This window comes from Mytilus trossulus, chromosome 9, assembly GCF_036588685.1.
Source record: "Mytilus trossulus isolate FHL-02 chromosome 9, PNRI_Mtr1.1.1.hap1, whole genome shotgun sequence".
Lineage (NCBI taxonomy): Eukaryota > Metazoa > Mollusca > Bivalvia > Mytilida > Mytilidae > Mytilus > Mytilus trossulus.
Window position 1 is genome coordinate 21,454,168 of NC_086381.1, and position 19,241 is coordinate 21,473,408.

The window sequence follows — 19,241 nt, forward strand, 5'->3', positions numbered from 1 at the left end:
CATCCGAGGAAGGAGTCCGAGATGCCAGACTTTCTGTTTTGCAGCGTTGATACGTTTGTTTTAAAAGGGTTACTAAAGTGTGAGAGATTAACTTTATTCATGTAAACTTTTAATTTTGAAATGATTATTTATTGTATTTTTTTAACACATAAACATATTGACCATTGTAAAAATTTAGAAAATTTTTGTTTTGGGGGCGGGATGTTATATATCAATATGTATGGTCAGATTATGTTTCTGTTTGTAAGAGAGAGTTGTTCCCCTTTTGACTGTATTTTGTATTTATGTTTGTGACGTCATCTTTGTCTGATTAAAATGTAGAAATGGAAGCTGATGTGTTTTTATGTGTCCGTATGTAATCGCCTCCATCCATGCTACCAGAGCTATTCCCCTAGTCTGTAATAATTGATGAGTTTATCCTCAGTTTTTGGTGGGGTTCGTGTTGCTTACTAGTATTATATGCTGTGTCATATGTTCTATTGTTTGTCTGTTTGTCTTCTATCATATAAAGCCAGACGTTTTGTTTTTTTTAGATTGATGAGTTTTACTGTCCCTTTGGTATCGTTCGTCCCTCTTTTGTAGAACCCCTGCATCGATGACAGTAGTAGTTGATGTTTCGTATCACTGAGGATATTATCACTTAACATTTTTTGTTTTGAAATTAAGTATCATTGATGTGTTCATTTTATTTTCAAATGCGGTTGACAAACTATTGAATTAATCGATGCAATGTCGTTTTCTACCGCACTACAATTTACACAAAAACACTTCGGCGGGTTACAGCTTTCCGTTGTAATGGCTACCCTTCTAAAACAAAGTAATCAAGGCTCGTACTAGCTTTATGTATTGAATCTTAGATAACAATTTTATAAAATATCATAACAAATAAATTTGTTTATCTAAAATTATTCTATAAAATATTTGGTAAAAATCACTGTATCTAAATGTTTTAATGCAGATGAGCAACAACGAATACCATTTAGCAAGTATGTATGGTCGTTTTTGTTGAAAATGAAGGGAATTCTTTATGAAATATATTGCAAATATGTTATTTAGAAAGGCCTACCAAAAATGTGCGTTTTAAATTGTTAAGATTGCTATAAGTTTTGTTTTTGAATGGCATGAAATAACATTTCTTCACATTTGATTTCAGCTGAGGTTATAAGCAAATGAAAGTTCTTATTATTTGTTTTTGTTATTTTACGTTTTGTATTCTGTAAATCTTCTCAAAAGAAAATATACAAATCTTTCATGATAATTTCATTAATAATCTTTAAAATTCGTTGTTCGAAACAATATCAGAACTCCAAATTTAGTAAAAATAAATGTTATCCAAGAGACAATCATAATTAGAATATTATATAAATATCACATGTGAAGCCCGTGGTTCAGTTGTTGTCGTTGTTTCAGTTCTGTTGTATTTTTATTTTATAAATTGTATTGTTATAAGTTATACCGATAATGTTTATGTTTGATTGTTTTCCTTTTTAATTCCAGGCCCTTATAAGACGAATATACGGTATAGTTTTTGTAACATTGTTAATGACTGTACGGTAACATTCAACTGCATATATTCACGACATGTGACCCTAGTGAATAGTTGTCTCATTGGCAACAATAAAACATTTACACTGTTTTGTATTGATATGATTTTCACTTGTTTTGCTTTTCATCGTATTTCACGTTTTGCCATTGCGTTGGGTTTTTTAATTTATCAATTTGAATGTCCCTTTGTTATCTTTTTGTCTCTCTATCATTGTGATGATTGTTCAGAATCTATTAATATTATTAGCAAACCAAAGAAAACCTATTTGTCGTCATAAACGGTATCGTGTTGTCGAAATAAAAGACAGGTCTTATCTCTATTTTGTTTCATCCGGTAGAACAATTTAATTAAAACAGCATAGGCTAAATTAATAAGCAAGCCTTGTGCTATTTGCCGTCAAATTGATGATATTTGATGTATATTTGTACCATTCTAATTGCAGCAGACTCCTTTGATTCTCAGGAGGAAATAATATTACAATAATTATTGTAGACACTTAATATAATTACGATTGATTTGTTACCTTTTGTGGAGAACCAGGGGATGAATAGTTATAACATTCATAGCACTTTAGCAGTTCTGGAAATCATCATGTATACATACATCGAGTTCAATACCAAATACAAGTCGTTAAATTCAATAATTTATCAGCACAGCATACACAAAAATCATCATTGATACATACATTTATTTACCAATCGACCTCAATATCAAACAAAAGTTGTGCATATTCTGCCATACAAGGAAGAGCTTTGACTAGCTAAAATAAAACTAAGTTAAATCCACCATTCTTAATAGGAAATACCTATACCAAGTCAGGACAGTTTTTCCATTCATTAGATATGTTTGAGCTTTTAATTTTGTTATTTGAGAAAGGACCTTTACTTTTTGAAATTTCCTTAAAATTTCTCTGAAATTTTGTATTTTTGTTATTTTACTTTATACATATATTCAGCAATCGAAGTAAATACCAAACAAAACATGCGTATTTTCATGTATGCATATTTACCATTTTTTATTACAAAGGTGAGATAGAAGGAGTATAGAAAATTATAATTATTGTAAATTCAAAGTGTTTCAAAACATCAAAATGTAAAGTAATCTTGCATTTGAATTTCCCTTAGCAAATAGGAATTGGTGAACTAGCACGCGGTCCTAAATATCGGTCCTTTAGGTGTTAATGGCTATTATAAATCAGACAAATATAATAGAATATGTTAAATTAATAAAGTTCCCCACGAAAATCAAACAACTTATTACATGCAATAAATGTTTAGTACAGCATAAACAATTGCCATTGTTCTTCAAATAAGAAATGATCCCCATTTCCAAAATTTTTAAAATAATACCTACTATAAAAAATTAAGTTACTTTTTTTTAAAATGAACGGTGTTATATGTTTTATACATACATTCACATATGAAAAAGCAAAATAACATAAATCCGAACTAAAAGGAAAATTCAAAACTGAAAATCCGTTATCAAAACACAAAATGAAGAACTTAAACACATCAAACGAATTAAAAATAACTGTCATATTCCTAACTTGCTATAATAATTTGCTTATCTTGAAAATGGTGGTTTAAACCTAGTTCTGTATCTAACGAGACCTCTCACTTGTAAGACAATCGCACAGAATACAAAAAAATGTTTTGAATTGTATATACCCTGCACCATTGGACAAAAGATCCTTTTCTGTTGAAACCCTCTATCTCTATTATTTTCACAATCAGAAAACAATTAGTCATAAATGGACATTTTCATTTTATTATCAGCTGAACAATATTTCATTCGTTCAGTATCTTTTCAGACTGATTCACTGCGGTAAATTCCAACGATCTCCACCAGTCACTTAACAGATTTTTTCTGACATTGCAGTAGGATTTTGATGTGTACAGGTAAATAACAACTACTGGGCAGTATGAAATCAGATCTAAATTGACTTGAAGGCCTGACCAAATTGTAAAACAATCACTGAATTAACCCAAACTCATTTTGTTTTCTTTTACTACATATATATGAAAAAACCATACAGGTGAAATATATTTTGTGATTACTGTTTCAAATTCCTCAAATAAGTGAAGATAAATATGATCAAAAGAATAACCTTATCAAACATAATATAGGTTCACTTAATATGATTAAAATCTCCTGGAATACTAAGATTCAAAGTGTTCTTTCTATACAGTCTGAGAGAGATAAAATGACAGCATATAAGACTTATCATCATCTCAAGGGATCAAAACAAAATGAAAGCAATAATCCTCTTAGGTAGGCATAATTCAATGTGATACTAACAAAGTATTATAATACGGGTACATCTTCAGCTGATTTCTAACAGGTCGACGATGACATTAAGTCTGAGATCTGCGTTTTGTGTAACTTGTATGTCAGGAGGGATGATTTTTCTATGGTACAACAAAGAAATGAGAAAACCAAAGCAAAAACATTTTATGCTAATTTTAAGATGCCATGACAGCCATTTGTGGAAACACCTTAGTAAGAATTCATAAAAATGTTAAATGAACAGACTTTACTTCTAGATAAACACATAATTGTGATTTAAACGCGTAAGACACGTGATTCGAGAATAACTGTTTGAAGGTACGGTAGAACGTAAGAAGTTCGAAAAGCCACAAAAAAATCATTCGGTGTATAAATAACCAGATGAGGTTAAACGGAATAGCCTAAGTCGTCTTACGTCTCTTCTATAAGAGTAAGTTCTCGATTGTTTCCCCTTTTGTTTTTGTGTCATGTGACGGACCAATCCTAGCCTTGAACTCTTCTGACCTGTGTTGGTTTAACAATTTCCTGGTGGGTGGATTGTTTACCTGCATTCATAGATTGGTTCTTAAAACATTTGTGTCTTTATTCTTCAATCATGTATAATGTAATCCATCCATTAGCAGGTAAAGTTTTTAGAAACAGAAAACGGAAGTACATGATTAACGTTGGTAGTTTCAATGAACGTTTCTAATGTTCATTTCTGTTGATTTAATTGATAAATTTCGTAATGTTTGCTAATGGATAGGAATCGGTTGGTTTAAAATATCAAATCAATGAATTACATTAGAACTGAAACATCACTTAATTTATTTATAAAATTAAAATAACTTCTAATGAGTTTCTATTTGCAATTTATTTTAGAGTGTATCAATTTCTAGATATCTCTATAGATAGAGGATTGTAATGTTCATCAAGGAGGCCATACTTAATTATTGAAAATCAAATGTATTGGATAGGGAATTAATTCAACGTTATATATGATGCCAAATGTAATGAAAAGTATAGATACCCTTGTCTGCTTTGTATAGATTTATGATTCAGATGATATCAGTGTTTGATCAGTTCATCGATGTACCATGCAGTCAAATACAATTAAGATTTAGGGGTAGCGTTCGATTAATGCTCTGAAAAGTTTAATTAGTGAAGATTTTTGTTTCGCCAAAAAATTGTTTAATGTCTCTTTAGATCAGTATTCTATTATTTTATATAGTATTAAATTAAAAAAGTTTGAGAAGAAATCACAATTAATAAATTTGGGATGATATTTTGTATATGACCTCAAATTTGAGTGGTTCAATGCAAATAATTATTCATTATCAACATGGAACAAAACACTATCTTAACGGCTGCCTTGACTTGACGTGACATAGAACCTATTATATCCATGAACAAGGCCCCACTGTGCTATGCAGATGACAAACAGCAATAAAAACGCGGTTCCCTTGCCTTAGGTTTTGTCAATTGTATTTAGTAATACTGTGTCATATTCTACTGCACCGATTACCTTCTTTTTCTACATTTTCTTTTTAAGACATTGATAAAAAACAATGATAATATAGAGCTGTTATTTTTGTACAAACAGTATTTGATAGTATAAAACACCTTATCGAAAATGATGATAGTTGAAGGATATGCCCAGTATATCAAAACCGATATAACAATCCAAAAACAATGTCATTAAAAAGCTAGAAATGCATGTATATCCATTATAAATTCAGTGTTCTTACAATATCAACGATGGGGTTTATGATGTCATAATGAGAGAGGAAATGTGTCAGCAAGCTACAAGATTATTACTGTAGAGGTTATATATTGAGGATACACTTTTCCGAAGAAAATATCATTACCCACCTAATAAAACGTTTTGAAGAAATAGTGCCATGGGAATTTGCATTACATAACATTTTAAATTATTATAATTTATTCTAGCATTAAGGTAAGACTCATTTGACTTCTTTTCTGGGCAAGCTTTCAGTACAAATAATGCTGTTTCTTATTTGAACTGACATTTTCAATTCTTATAATCTAACATTAAGATAAAATTCATTTGACTTATTTTCTGAGCAAGTTTTCGGTATCAATAAGGCTCTTTCTCATTTGAACTGACTCACTTTTTGGTCATAGATATTACTTTAAGTAATGTCGCATCGTGATTACAATGTGAAAAAAACATTGATGTTAATATGACCCGTGGCCAGTGGCTGAAACTGACAACAAATCAATTACATTCGACTTATTCTGTTGAAATTGATATGGACTCATCAATGACGGGGAAATAATCTACGTGCCAGAAATCCAAAACAAAGCTTATCTATGACTCTGAATAGAGAAGATGTTCTACCGGAAATAGTGTTCATTTCAAGCGCAGATATGATTCTGATTGTTGTGTCATTCACCATTTTAATAAAGACCAAATTATGTTTTGCTTTTAAATGTGCGAATGTCACTTACTGATTGGCAATATTCTTTGCTTTCTGTCGTTCAATCTATTCTCTTGTCATCTTTGTACAAACATAATAAGTCATCTACACAAATTAATACTTCTCTGAGCATTAAAAGTTAATGAATTATAAATGAATTTTGAAAAGCATCGGAGCTTTAATAATCGGCACGAAGTATAATAGTTCTATACGAGAATTGTACGTTGTTTAATAAATTTTCCCACTGATGACAAAACATCGACAATAAAGAAATGTATTGATAATGACGCCACATTAAGTTTTCTCATGTGTGATTGTTAGAAAACAGAAATTTATATTGATGTTTTTGTTAAAAAAAGACAGTGGGGTGTTCAGTTGGGATACCGTTCATCATTCTTTTGTTGTCTTTTTGTTGATTTTTTGCATAAATAAACGTTTATGTGGGTTCACATGCAATATGGGAATAATAAAAAATACATGGACTATCCCAGCGTAATTGGATTCGGAGAGTGGAGTGTCCATTTATGCTTATTCTACAATATTTGTGTAGATAAAATGTTATTTTAGACGATTTTTATAGCAAAACACCCAACTTTAATGAGAAGATGGATAAATACCAAGTAAAATCATCAACAGTTACAAGTGATTCCAAATGTGTTTAATAATTATGACTTTTACTAATTTCATTTATATATTTCAGCTATGATTTGTATTTCAATTTTTGTACGAATCGATGAGAAATAACGGTCTAATTTTAGTAGCACTTGAAGATGATGGTGTCTGGTTAGACCTTCTAGATTAATTTATTATCCGAATCATTCTATCTCTCTAATGTTCATTTAAGTGCTATCTAATTAATATATGTTTACACTCTGATCGTTACAAGAAATTATTCTTCCTTTTAATGGAACTTTCTATAATGAATTGCTCTATCTAAAATTATCCTATATATCTTATCAAGACGCAGTCTTAAGGGATTGCCCTTGCATATAGTGTTAATTTAATTACAATTTCCGCAACATTTTCATGTTCGATCACTCTTATCTAAAAGTCATCAGGTTTAATTATTTTTATCTTTTTTCTCACGAAGACTCCCTCTTCTTATTTCGTTAACTTATGGTCATAAAAAGTACAGTTTTCATTTGAGACTTCTAAATGGCATTCACTATCAATATGAATAAAAGGAAAAGTGGCTGGAATAAACCCAATAAGAAACCACCACTAACACAAAGTATCCCTTAACATAACACACACTATCACACACAGCAAGATTGAAAATAACAAACTTTTTTTTTCTCTTTTTTCTTTTTATTGCAAAATGTAAAAGTACACAAAATTTCTATTACAAGAATGTATTTAGCTTTTAGTTTTGATAAAATATATATTTTTTCTCAAAATAGATGCATTAAACATACTATACAAGCCCTGGTATTAATTCTCTTTATTCTAGATGTCACTAAAGCCATTCTTTCCATTAATATTACAGTACTTCCTGGAAAAAAGATGTGTTTTCTTGTCCATTAATGGACTATCCAAATTATCAGGTAATTTTATGTGATAAGACGTTTTTACGAGGACATTTCTATGCAAATAAGAACTTATTCAATTACAATATCCGTCCTCGTCCTGGACATCAAACACTCTCAAGCTAATATGATGGTCGCCATAAAAAATTAATAAACAAAATTTGCAAGAAGTGATGGGATTTTATTAGCAAGACATGATCTTGCAAAAATATCTTTCAAAAGAAGAATGATATCGATTCCATGATAAAGGGGGGCTTATAGAGTAGTAATGAATCATTCTTACAGTTCGATTCTAAAGATGCATGAGCAACATGAAGGTGTTAGTAGTTGAAAGAGAGACGAACAATACCAAAAGGACATTCAAACTAACAAGTTAAAAATATACTGACAAGGTCATGCCTAAAGAAGGAAAACAGACAAAATGGCGGACGTGATTATAGCGCGCCCAGTGGCGAAGATTATTACTACGGGTGATACATTGTAATTGAAAAAATGTGTCTATTGTACATAAATCATAACTTAGAAAAAAAAGAACTAGCATCACTAACTTATAAGAAATATTTAAGACAACATTTCAACATGAAGTATTTGTTTTATTACCTCATTCGCAAAACCAATATCTAAAATTCAGAAGCATTTGAATATTTATCAAGAGTCTTATATAAGCAATGTCATTAAATGTCAAAAATTTAGAAAAATCTTTAAAACTGCATTTATTTTTTAAATACAGAAAATAATTTAATTAAAAGCGTTGAATCATTTATCATCCTTATGTTGGAATTTAAAGTTCTGATACAGGTATAAACAAAATTAGTATCACACTTCTTTGTATCTAAAGGTCATAGAAAACACTTCCTTCAGAAACATTATACAGTATGTCAACGAAAACAAATAATGAGAAAAAGTATAATGCTTTAAATGATGACAGAGAATGAATGGTGTTACCGATTACACAATTACAATCGTGCATGCATGCATGTGGGAGTTATCAAATTATAAGCAGACATTAAAACTGGAATCCGCTTGTATTTAACGATTACATAAGTGTGATTTTGAGCCGAGAACCAGCTTATAGACAATATAGCTATTTATTGCAATCCGGTTAAGTTCTGAAATTACACAACTTTTGCATGACGTCATGAACACGATGAAAATAACTAGGGCACTGTTAAAACAATTAATTGTGCTTAAAACTTTTCAAACAGACATTTTTAAACCATCGTTTAAAATTCAAAAAAAGCATTTTCATGACTTGAATTTTTACCTTATAACTTTCCCTTTCTCAGTTCTTGAATCGTGGTTTTGCTACACTTGTCCTGAACAGGAAGTTGTCTTGGTGATTTTTTTGTAATGTTTTTCTATTCATCAAATTGGACTTAATAGGACTAAAGAATATGTCAAACTGTTCTCTTCGAACGCAGCTTTTAGGAATAAAATAGACTTGACAACTCATTTAAACTTTCATCTCGAAAGAAGACCTCTCTATATTTTTTGTCTGTTAATCTTCAAATATCTCCTTACACATAATTTCAAATAATTAAGCAATTCAATTCCTTTGCCATCTATTATGGCAATATTGACAAGTCCTCGTTGTAGTCGAGATCGAATACGGGAGATACCAACTTTTTGGGGTTACTTAAATACGTATTATTTAAAAAATATTGTCTAGGACTACATGTTTTAAGCTTTTATCAAAGAGACTTTATTTTTTTACTATCGAAAATAAGCCACATGGTATTTCATTTATTTCTCCTTTCATATTTCTTCACTTTCCAGTTGAATTGAAATTTTGCGGCCATTAGGTCAGTCGATCTACTGCTACAGAAACCACATATTGAATAAACTGTTAATTTGACCTCGTTCTGACCATGCATGCAATCTTTTCAACTGGACTTGTATAAAGTAAACACCAATCTATTTTAATGAAAATTTTAAAAAAAATCTACAAAATAAAATGATGTGAATCATTACGAACGACTTCCATTGTTTTTTTAATTTTTCAAATTTCTTAACATGAATTCCTCAATAGGGGAGACGAACGTTTATTAATCAATAGATGTCGCACTAGTACATTATTAGCAATAACATGTCTGTACATTATTCGAAGCCCATAAAAAGAATAAGAAAATAAGTCTTATGGTTTCGGTGTCGTTATTTATAAAAATCAAAGTTATTCTAGAAGTTGATAGTAAACAGTTATTTTTGTCCTTTTCAAATTAGTACCAAAGTAATCATGAGAAATGAATATAACTCGTGCATTTTGTACTACATTTTCTATGACAAATTTGTAAAATATATGACGTTCGGATAGAATTACGCAACGCTGTAAAAGTAAACGCTTCATGTATTCTTTCCGATCAATTTAAATTCTGTAATTTATCAATCTGACATAATAGGTCTTGTACCGGTTTCAAATTACATTTTCAGTAATTCTGTGTTCTCCATTTTATAACACTATTAGTTACTTTTTCCTGATCCCTATCTTTCAAAACTTTCAAAAAACCTAATTTATTGCATGTGGTTTATATAATTACTACAACCTAATAAACGTTGAAATCGATATTGAACAATTAATTCAGCAATAAAGTGATTTTATCAATATTATTGAATGCTCTGAACACCCCCTGTTGAGCAATCACTATTACAATTATTACAATTCAGTTCACCACAAAAAATGCCATTTTTGAACATAAAATAATCGTGCAAATTGGAAATGTTCATGAAACAGAACTGTTTTAAACATGAAATTAATATTTGTCAACATTTTATGAAACAGAAAATGTTGTGTTAAATTTCATGTTAAATGAAATGTAAACTAATGTTAACGGTTCCGTTTAAGAGTTAAATTCCATGCTTTTAAATGCATATTGCTGCTTCATAAATTCATTGATTTTTTTCTGCTATGATAATATATATCTCGAAGCAATACTTTATCACTAGTTTTCAGAATATTAATACAAGTCTGAGATAATAAAATATGATACGTATTAAAATGAAAAAAAGCAAAACTGGAGTCTTTTGGGAGCTAGTCTCGCTGAAATGTCATCGCTCATCGAAACAGCTCAACAGTATTTAAGAGTAATGGTAAAAAAAATAATAAGCTAGATTATAATGCTGAAGGCCGTACGGTTACCTAAAGTTGTTAATGTTTGTGTCATTTTGGTCTTTTGTGGATAGTTGTCTCATTGGAAATCATACCACATCTTCTTTTTTATAAGTATGTGCATGTGTTATGCACCATTCAATTTGCTTCAATTTGATATGTTGAAGTTAATCATTTCTCTGTTGTTGGTAAGCTTTGATCAAAAGTATTCAACATCATTATATAATTGTTACATTCTAGATTTGTTTTGTCATATTTAAGAATGGCACCGATGGGAAATGGTATTCGACCTTCAGTCCAAAAAAGTCTTACAAATTTTGATTAACAATAAACCATGTGGAACAACCTTTCCTGGTTCACAACCACATCTGATATTTTATTAATGTTAAACACAAATGCAGAAAATACACAGTACTCATGGCTTCAAGAATTTACCTCCAAATGATTATTTTTACAGAAAATATTCGTTATTTTGTTTTAATTGTAGTTTTCAAGATTTAAAAGAGTTTAAATGAATTTAATTTTTGACATTTAAAAATACTAAATGAACAAAAAATAAAAGGCTATGTCAAATTAAACAGCACTGCTGCTTTTTATAAATCCGGAGTTCTCGAACATCAAAAATCATGCGACAACTATCATAATAAACAAAAATATTACCGACATTATTAATGAAAAAAAAATCATGAAAATAGGAAGACAATAATTTGATATAGATTAAATGATTTCAATGAAATACAACTTGGAAACAAAATATATATAAGAAGTAGGACAATTATGAACTTTGAAATTGTCTCGCCTTTAAACTTAAAAATCATATACTTTCACATTCATTCAATTGTAGTAATGAGTAAGTAGGGAGCAATGTTTATGTTAAATACTAATCGCCATTGAATGGTGGTAAATATTTAAGAAACAATAAAACACGAGTCTTAAGGAACAGCGACAATGTGTCTCAAAAACTATGGTACGTGTCTTGGGTCACAGTGACATGTGTTTCAACAAACTCGACATATGTCTTAGGAACAGTTACAAATTCTTACAGAACTTGGTCATTGAATAAATCAACGAAATATCGATCTCGTATAATTGTACATGTATATATGACTGGATAACTCTGTCTCGTGAAAGGAGATAGGAAACAAGATTTAACAATTAATGGTTTCATTTAATTTTGTTAAGCCATTAAGTCGAATGCCTTATATTTAATTTTGTTTACATTCTATCTGAAAATACATCAAATAAATTCAATGCATTATTCGGTACTTAATGCCAATCTGTTTATCCTTTTATAGCTTTCTTACTCAACTAATCAACTTTCAGGAAGCAATCTTCGAAGAAATAAACGTAAGCGAAAACGGAATTTTGAAAGTGCAAATGGATGCAATATAAAACATTCATCTTATGGGAATAACTTGGCAAAAATGTCTAAACTCTAGCATCGATGATATTGAAATTACTTCATATAACCCATTGTTTAGTCTTAATAAACATGTCATAGTTATTTCAACAAGGGATCCCTGAAATTGATTTCCAGTGACAGAATGGCTTTCTTTTAAATGTAGAAACCAATAGATGTATTAAGATCCCCTCCTGGGACCTATTCAAGCCTCCAAGTTATTTTGCTTTTCAAGATCATAGTTGATATGGTGCCTTAGGGATGCTTTGAGAATTACAATCATTTAGCATTCATTTCTTTGTCGGTTTCAGCCAGTCATCTCGCAGTTTGGTCTTTAGTTAACAATGTGTTGTCGCGAAGTTTGCCATTTTAATTGAAAGGTCTCGATCTTTTAGCAGTCATAATTGGTTGTCAGTTTTATAATTATTATTTAATGAGAGCTAATGTACAGACAATGTATATAAAGGTGACACAGAACGAGACATTTAGGACCCTTGAGGGCCCTTGAGGACCAATGTCTTGAAGGTCTTACAAAAACATACCATGACACAACATGCACAATATAAATGCATTCTTTTGGATAATGTAGTATAAAAAAGGACATAAAACACAATAGAACAAAGAAAAAGCAATGAACAGATAGGGAAGAAAAAAGGAAGAAATCAATTGAAAAAGATATGAATTATATAACACAGATTTATAGACACAAGCAAATCTAGACAAACTATATAAAATAAGGCTTAGAAAGTCAACCCATTCTTCCTAATTTGAATTGTATAAATATGAAAATCCCAAAAAAATTCTGTGTTAAATTTTAAATCATTTGGATCAAAATAAAATGGACTAGTGAATCAACATTGTCATGTTTTAAGAAAAATTCTATAAATGAATTTGCAGATAAAAGATGTCAACCCCCTTTATAGCTATGACAAATCATGTACTGGAAACAAGCAAATGGTTTAGATAAAACGTTAGATTGAAACTGGAAAAAAACTATTCAGTGTAATTTATGTTTTTCGTCCAATTTTGTCATTTTAATTTGTTTTGCGTTATTTATGTTTTTTGCGTACTATTTGGTGATTTTGGTGATTTTGCTTTCTATTGGTGTCATACATCTATTATAGATTTTGCGTTATATTTGGTGTGATTGCTCTGCATATCCTTTAAGCTTGATTTCTATTATTTGGTTGAGCACATCAGTGAATAACATGAATGTGTCTTTTTGTTTTTTAGCTTTCCTGATATTCGACTAAGTGATAGACATTCATAAAGCAGTGTAACTAACTGAACATGGCCGCTGTCTGCATTTAAAAATATAAAACCCAGAATAGCATAAAAAAGGAATAAATATTAACATTAGATATACAATAATGGAAGACACGTCTCAAGAATTTAATAAAGCAAAAATAAGGGGACAGTATACCGAGTGTAACTTGTATGTTCATGTAAGGGTTTGTGGGCATACGCGCTAACCTTATCAACAAAAAATGCGTACCAACTTTGACTTTTCTAATGAATTATGCGTCTGAAGCAGTTTTGCATACAGAATAGATGTATAAAAAATATATTTAGATCAGATTTCACCCTGCCCATGGGGAAAAGAAGAATAAATTAGAAATACTGTATAAAAACAAGTGTTTGTTTAGAAGAAATTGTTTAACAATGGTATTGCCAGCTTTTTATACAGACTACAGGCTCCACATATCTAATTTGTTTTTGCATTGCATACGTGTTTTGACAACAACGTTATCTAATCATCACATTTCTCGAAACATTGAGAAGTTATATTTTATATCTTCACTTGGTCATAATCTATACCTTGATCTATCATTATTTGTTACAACATTTTTATCTATTGAACGACGACTAGTAGTATATAAAACTATTCAAGATATAATTATATCATCATGCTATTTTTTCAGGAAAGAACTGTTAAAATGCATACATTTCAGTGATGCAGTTAAAACAATTTGTAGGTTTTATCAAACAAAATAAAAAAAGTTTCAAATTTATTTTAATGTGCCATCTTTATGTTGGTGCTGGTGTTCGTATTAGCTTGAGCATGTTGAAGAGCGCGTGGATGATTACTGGCTACAGGCAAAACACCCATAAACCGTCATTAACTTGTTGTACCTAACTTCTCTGGTCGATTAATGAGTTCCAGCCTGCCTGATTTAGCTCATCTATCATTTAAACAATCAATAGAACAGACGTAGAATGAAATCTACCTGATAAAAAATACATGTTTCCATCGATTTGAAATGTGTCATTTTATGCCAGAATTCACTGGACGGTTAACTTAAAATAGAGAACCATTAACGAGAAACGTGCGAACACAATCCGTATATCAATTCGTTAAAATTTATCAATGTCGGAAACATTTGAACTTTTTGTAAGAACAAAGCTGCGGATATAGTGAAAACGTAGAATGTCTTTTACATAATAGAAGCTTTTGAGTGTCTAATAAATATTTTTTCTCTCAGTCAATTAGATGTAAAAGTATCGATGCGCGCTTGATAAAAAGCTTTCCACCGCGGCTTATTTGTCGATGCATTGTGAAATAATACTCTTCTCTCACGCCTTCACGTTTTAAACAAATAGATCGATTTTATAAATCTCGGGTAGATACATTTACGTCGTGTTTGAAAAGAGGATTTTAAAAACATCAATAATCTTTTTATAATCCTACTCTATTTTCAATAATGCATTGATATTGTTGAAAGATAAACTTCACATCAAAATCATGGTTTTCCCAATACTTTTTAGTTTAAAATCGACGTGAAATATGAAGAACTGGGTGGTACAAAGTATAAAAGACTATAAAGTACTGAATGTTTAAGATCTTGAAAGGTTTTATTCACAGCAGAAAGTGTGATAAAGTAAAGCACAGTTGGAATCTCCAATAAGACGCATCGCAGGGATAACATGCAACAATTTGTTGTGTAAGAAAAAAAACTTAAACAAGGATTTAATAATTATGATATGCGTCTGCACATCTCTAAAATTTTCAAACAGCAGATTCCATATAGCGTTATTTTCTTTTTCAAAATAAGCTTTTAGTATGATTTAAAGTTGATTCGCCCGATGCACAACCAGTATACTTGATCCTACTGCCATCCTCAATCACATATAAAACCTTAAATTTGCATAGCTATGCTACACATCAATTCCTTATACAACAAAGATATAAAAAAAGAATAATGCTAGTATTGCTTTTCATGGGATATTAATTCGTATAATTTACAAAACACCTGCTTCCAGGGGAATTTGATTTATCTAGACGATTACATGTCTCTCCAATTACTCATAAAAGTCTGTTATATATGAGAAAAAATGTCTTTGAAATCAAGAAAAACATTATAGCATAGAGGCGGTTCAAAATGTGAATAAACTATTAAACTTTTGTATATATCTGACATGAGACTATGCTGTATGTTCGTATAGTTAGGAAATGAGAAGGAGCGAGTTTGTGTGCACGTAAAACTGGTTTAAAGAGGCTCGAATGTACAAAGAAGATCAGCAAAAATTTAAACATTTATTTGTCACTTATGCTTATTTGTGCCGAAAAAAATACCTAAAATTTGAAAGAAAGTAGACTGTTATTAGAAGTACATTTTCCGATTGGTACTATGAGTTTCTAACTGAACTACACCACATCTTCCTACATCTACAATGTATATGATATAACTTATAATAACTATGTTTTAGGTCGCAAGATATAGTTAATGTATTTGGTAATACTATTTTCATGATGATATGAAAAAAAAGAAGATGATGTATGATTGCAAATGAGACAACTCTCCACTAGAGACCAAATTACACAGAAATTATCAACTATAGGTCACCGTACGGCCTTCAACAATGATAAAAAACCATACCGCATAGTCAGCTATAAAAGGCCCCGAATCAAGAAAACTAACGCTACGGCCTAATTCAGATACAAACTGTCTGCATACTATGAATGTTGGTTAACCTTGAATATTGTATGTTTGAAAGCAATGTCATGTTTGTCATGGTAACAACTTGATATTTGTATTTTACACCAATACAATCATTTGATTTGATTTGACTTGATTATAAAGTCGAACAATATCATGTTCGCACCAAATAGAAAGAGTACTTGGTGATTATAATTTGCAATTTATTCATATTACCCCGAATATATGTATGTGTTGTAATTGCACTTTTAAATGAACTTTAATTTGCCATGTGTTATATTTAGTGTGTTAACGGGTGGCAAGATTCTAGAATTAAAATGAATACAAATGGATGTGTGTATACGTCATTTTAGAAGCAACCAACAGCAAAAAATGGAAAAGACATATAGGGGCAATTTTGTTGTCTTCAAAAATTGATAGATGTCTATACCATATATCATGAACTGATACCAAACTCGAAATCATCTCGAAACTAAAAAGTGAGTTTTTGAAATTACAAAAAAAACCAACCCAAACCCCAAAACCCTTTATGATACAACAACAACAAAAAACTCTACCTTCTTTTCCGTTGAGTCAACGTCAAATTACTAGATAAAGCAATTTCATTTTCGATACATTTTTTTTGTATGCAACATGTGAACATAAGAGATTGATGACAATATTCCAAATAATCAAAGATTCTTTCAGAATGGATGAATTTTAAAAAACTTACAAAAAGATCTAAACACAGAAAAAATACGTAGGTGAATAATTTCATATATTTATTATTAAAAATGCAATATTATCATCTAAAACTGATTAAATTTAGTCCATCTGTTTCTTGTTCTGTAATCGAAAATAAAAAAAAACTTAATTGCTTTTCAAAATTTTTATACATACGTATTTTGTTTTGGAGAAAACCCACATATACCATTATTGAGGAAAAAATAACGACTTATTTGTACAATTAATTTGATATTTGATAATTTCCACATATAATTATGAGAACTTGCATCATAAACTGGCTGACATTATATATTATAACAGGTTGCACTTTAAATAAACAATATACAGTTATGTATATATCAAATCATTTTGATGCATTTGTATCATCCTTCAAATCTAAATTCAGTTCATGATTTATAAAAATTCTATTAATCAACAAATGTAAGTTTATATTGTTTTCAATAGTATCAAGCGTATTGCCATGCATATTTTCTTTTTTCTACCTTCTTTTGAACTAAGTAACAGTAGATTTCACAAAAACAACAAATTAGCATAAATAAATAATTTTAGAAAAAAAATTGACTTACCTCGAAATAGAAGATTTTGCGGAGGACGCGGCATCTCTTGCAGGGTAGATGATTCTTTCCTTGAGTGTTTGAAAGTTTCCAAACGGCATCACTTCATATATTCACAACTTTATAACAAATAATTATAAGCAGGAAAAGTTGCAAGCAAATGCTAAAATGTGAAAAAGAAGAAACAAATGTATGTCGTCACAGATAAAGTCCTCTTGTGATGTAGTGAAAATCAAATTATTCAACTTCCGCCGCTGTAGGTGTTACTGGTTCTATTTGAGAAGATGATTCCAGTCCGATGAAAATTATCCAATCAAAATGCGAGAAAACCTTTAAAATATTCATGCGCTACATTCGTTTTCGTAAAATAGTTATTTTCTTTTAGTTCACACAAATAGAGGAATTCAATCAAACGGTTCGTGGATATTGGTAGAAAACAATATAACTCCCGTGGGTCCATTAGTAAATTAAATTTCACAGAGGCAATTCCTGCAGTGGGAGGAACGGTTCTTTCTAAGCTGATTTAGTTTGCGATGAGTTTTTCAATGTATTCCACTATCATTATATTCACAAGAGAGCGTTGTAATAACAATAGGCCATTATTGATCTGCTTAATCTGACTTTAAAGGTAAATGCAACAGATACTGAAATTTACATCGACACTCGTCAACGAAAGCAGACGAGCTCATTGCACGCGACAATCTGCAATCCTCGATTTGATTTTCGTGATTTTTTTCGTTGAACTTAATTAAGAACATAAGTATTTGTTTTAGCTTTGACATTTATTCTAAGTTTATTAAAAGTTGAGTATATTTGCTCAGATAGATTTATTGGAATAAAACTTCATTTAACTATCCTTCATATCGTTTTTTAAGTACAACACTTTTACCAATGACTGAACGATAACGCTTGCAGTATTCAAATAAAATGAGAACATACAATGCAAGTATATCTTCAAAAGAAAGAATTAACCACCTTCCTCTGTATAATTTTTTTTTAGTTTGTGAATTGAATATAATTGCTATTTATTTTTTATATCAATAATCTTTTCTGTGTTTCCATTTAAAACATTTTAAAACAATGCCTAAACGACGCTTCTGTGTATCTGAAAATAGATTCATTTGTTTCTATTATTTTTGTTTTTTTAATATATTTTTTGCGTATTATTTCTGTTTTTCTTTAATAAATATATTTGTAATACTAGTAACTGTTTCTTTTTTATCTAATATAAATGTTTAATATTGCTTTATTGAGATTTCAGGGCAAATCTCTGTGATTCAAGTAGCGTCTTTAATGTCTAGCATACAATGAACTTGAAAGTCTTAAGAGGTACAAGTGTTCGCGCGCAGTTGAATCCCTCATTGTGACTTTAAAATGCAGAACAGGATTTGCGTGTTAGCAGTTTGTATCTTAAATTAATGCACTATTTACTCTTTTCTATTACAAAATGCATCTCGGATATATCTTGTGCACTTCGATAAATGTGCATATTGTATCATTGTGTTTGTGCTTGTTTTTCATGTCTAAAATACGAACTATTTTTACACAGTACTTGTAGTAAAGCTCATTCATAATGTTATTCTGTTCATAAAACAATTTAGCTTTGATTTTGTTACTATGGAGAAAAGAATATCATTTTAGAAAATGCAATCTTTTTTATCAGCCAAGCACGATTTTCCCTCTAACGGTAAGTACAAAGAAGCTTTGTGATTTTGTGATATTGGTCATGCTTCATGCGTATCA

At 30.2% G+C, this 19,241-nt stretch overlaps 1 protein-coding gene across 2 annotated transcripts in view; it reads right to left on the bottom strand.

The window, feature by feature from the left end:
- The window catches only part of LOC134685302 (vesicular glutamate transporter 1-like), a 60,164-nt gene extending 42,181 nt beyond the window's left edge, over nt 1–17,983 (bottom strand). Inside the window, exon 1 of one of the 2 annotated variants that reach the window (XM_063544941.1) lies at nt 17,511–17,983. In XM_063544941.1, coding sequence (XP_063401011.1) covers nt 17,511–17,544 — 34 coding nt within the window. In that variant the 5' untranslated portion in view covers nt 17,545–17,983. The remainder of the gene's footprint in view (nt 1–17,510) is intronic. The other variant, XM_063544940.1, reaches the window with a different exon arrangement.
- Between the last annotated feature and the right edge of the window lie 1,258 nt (nt 17,984–19,241).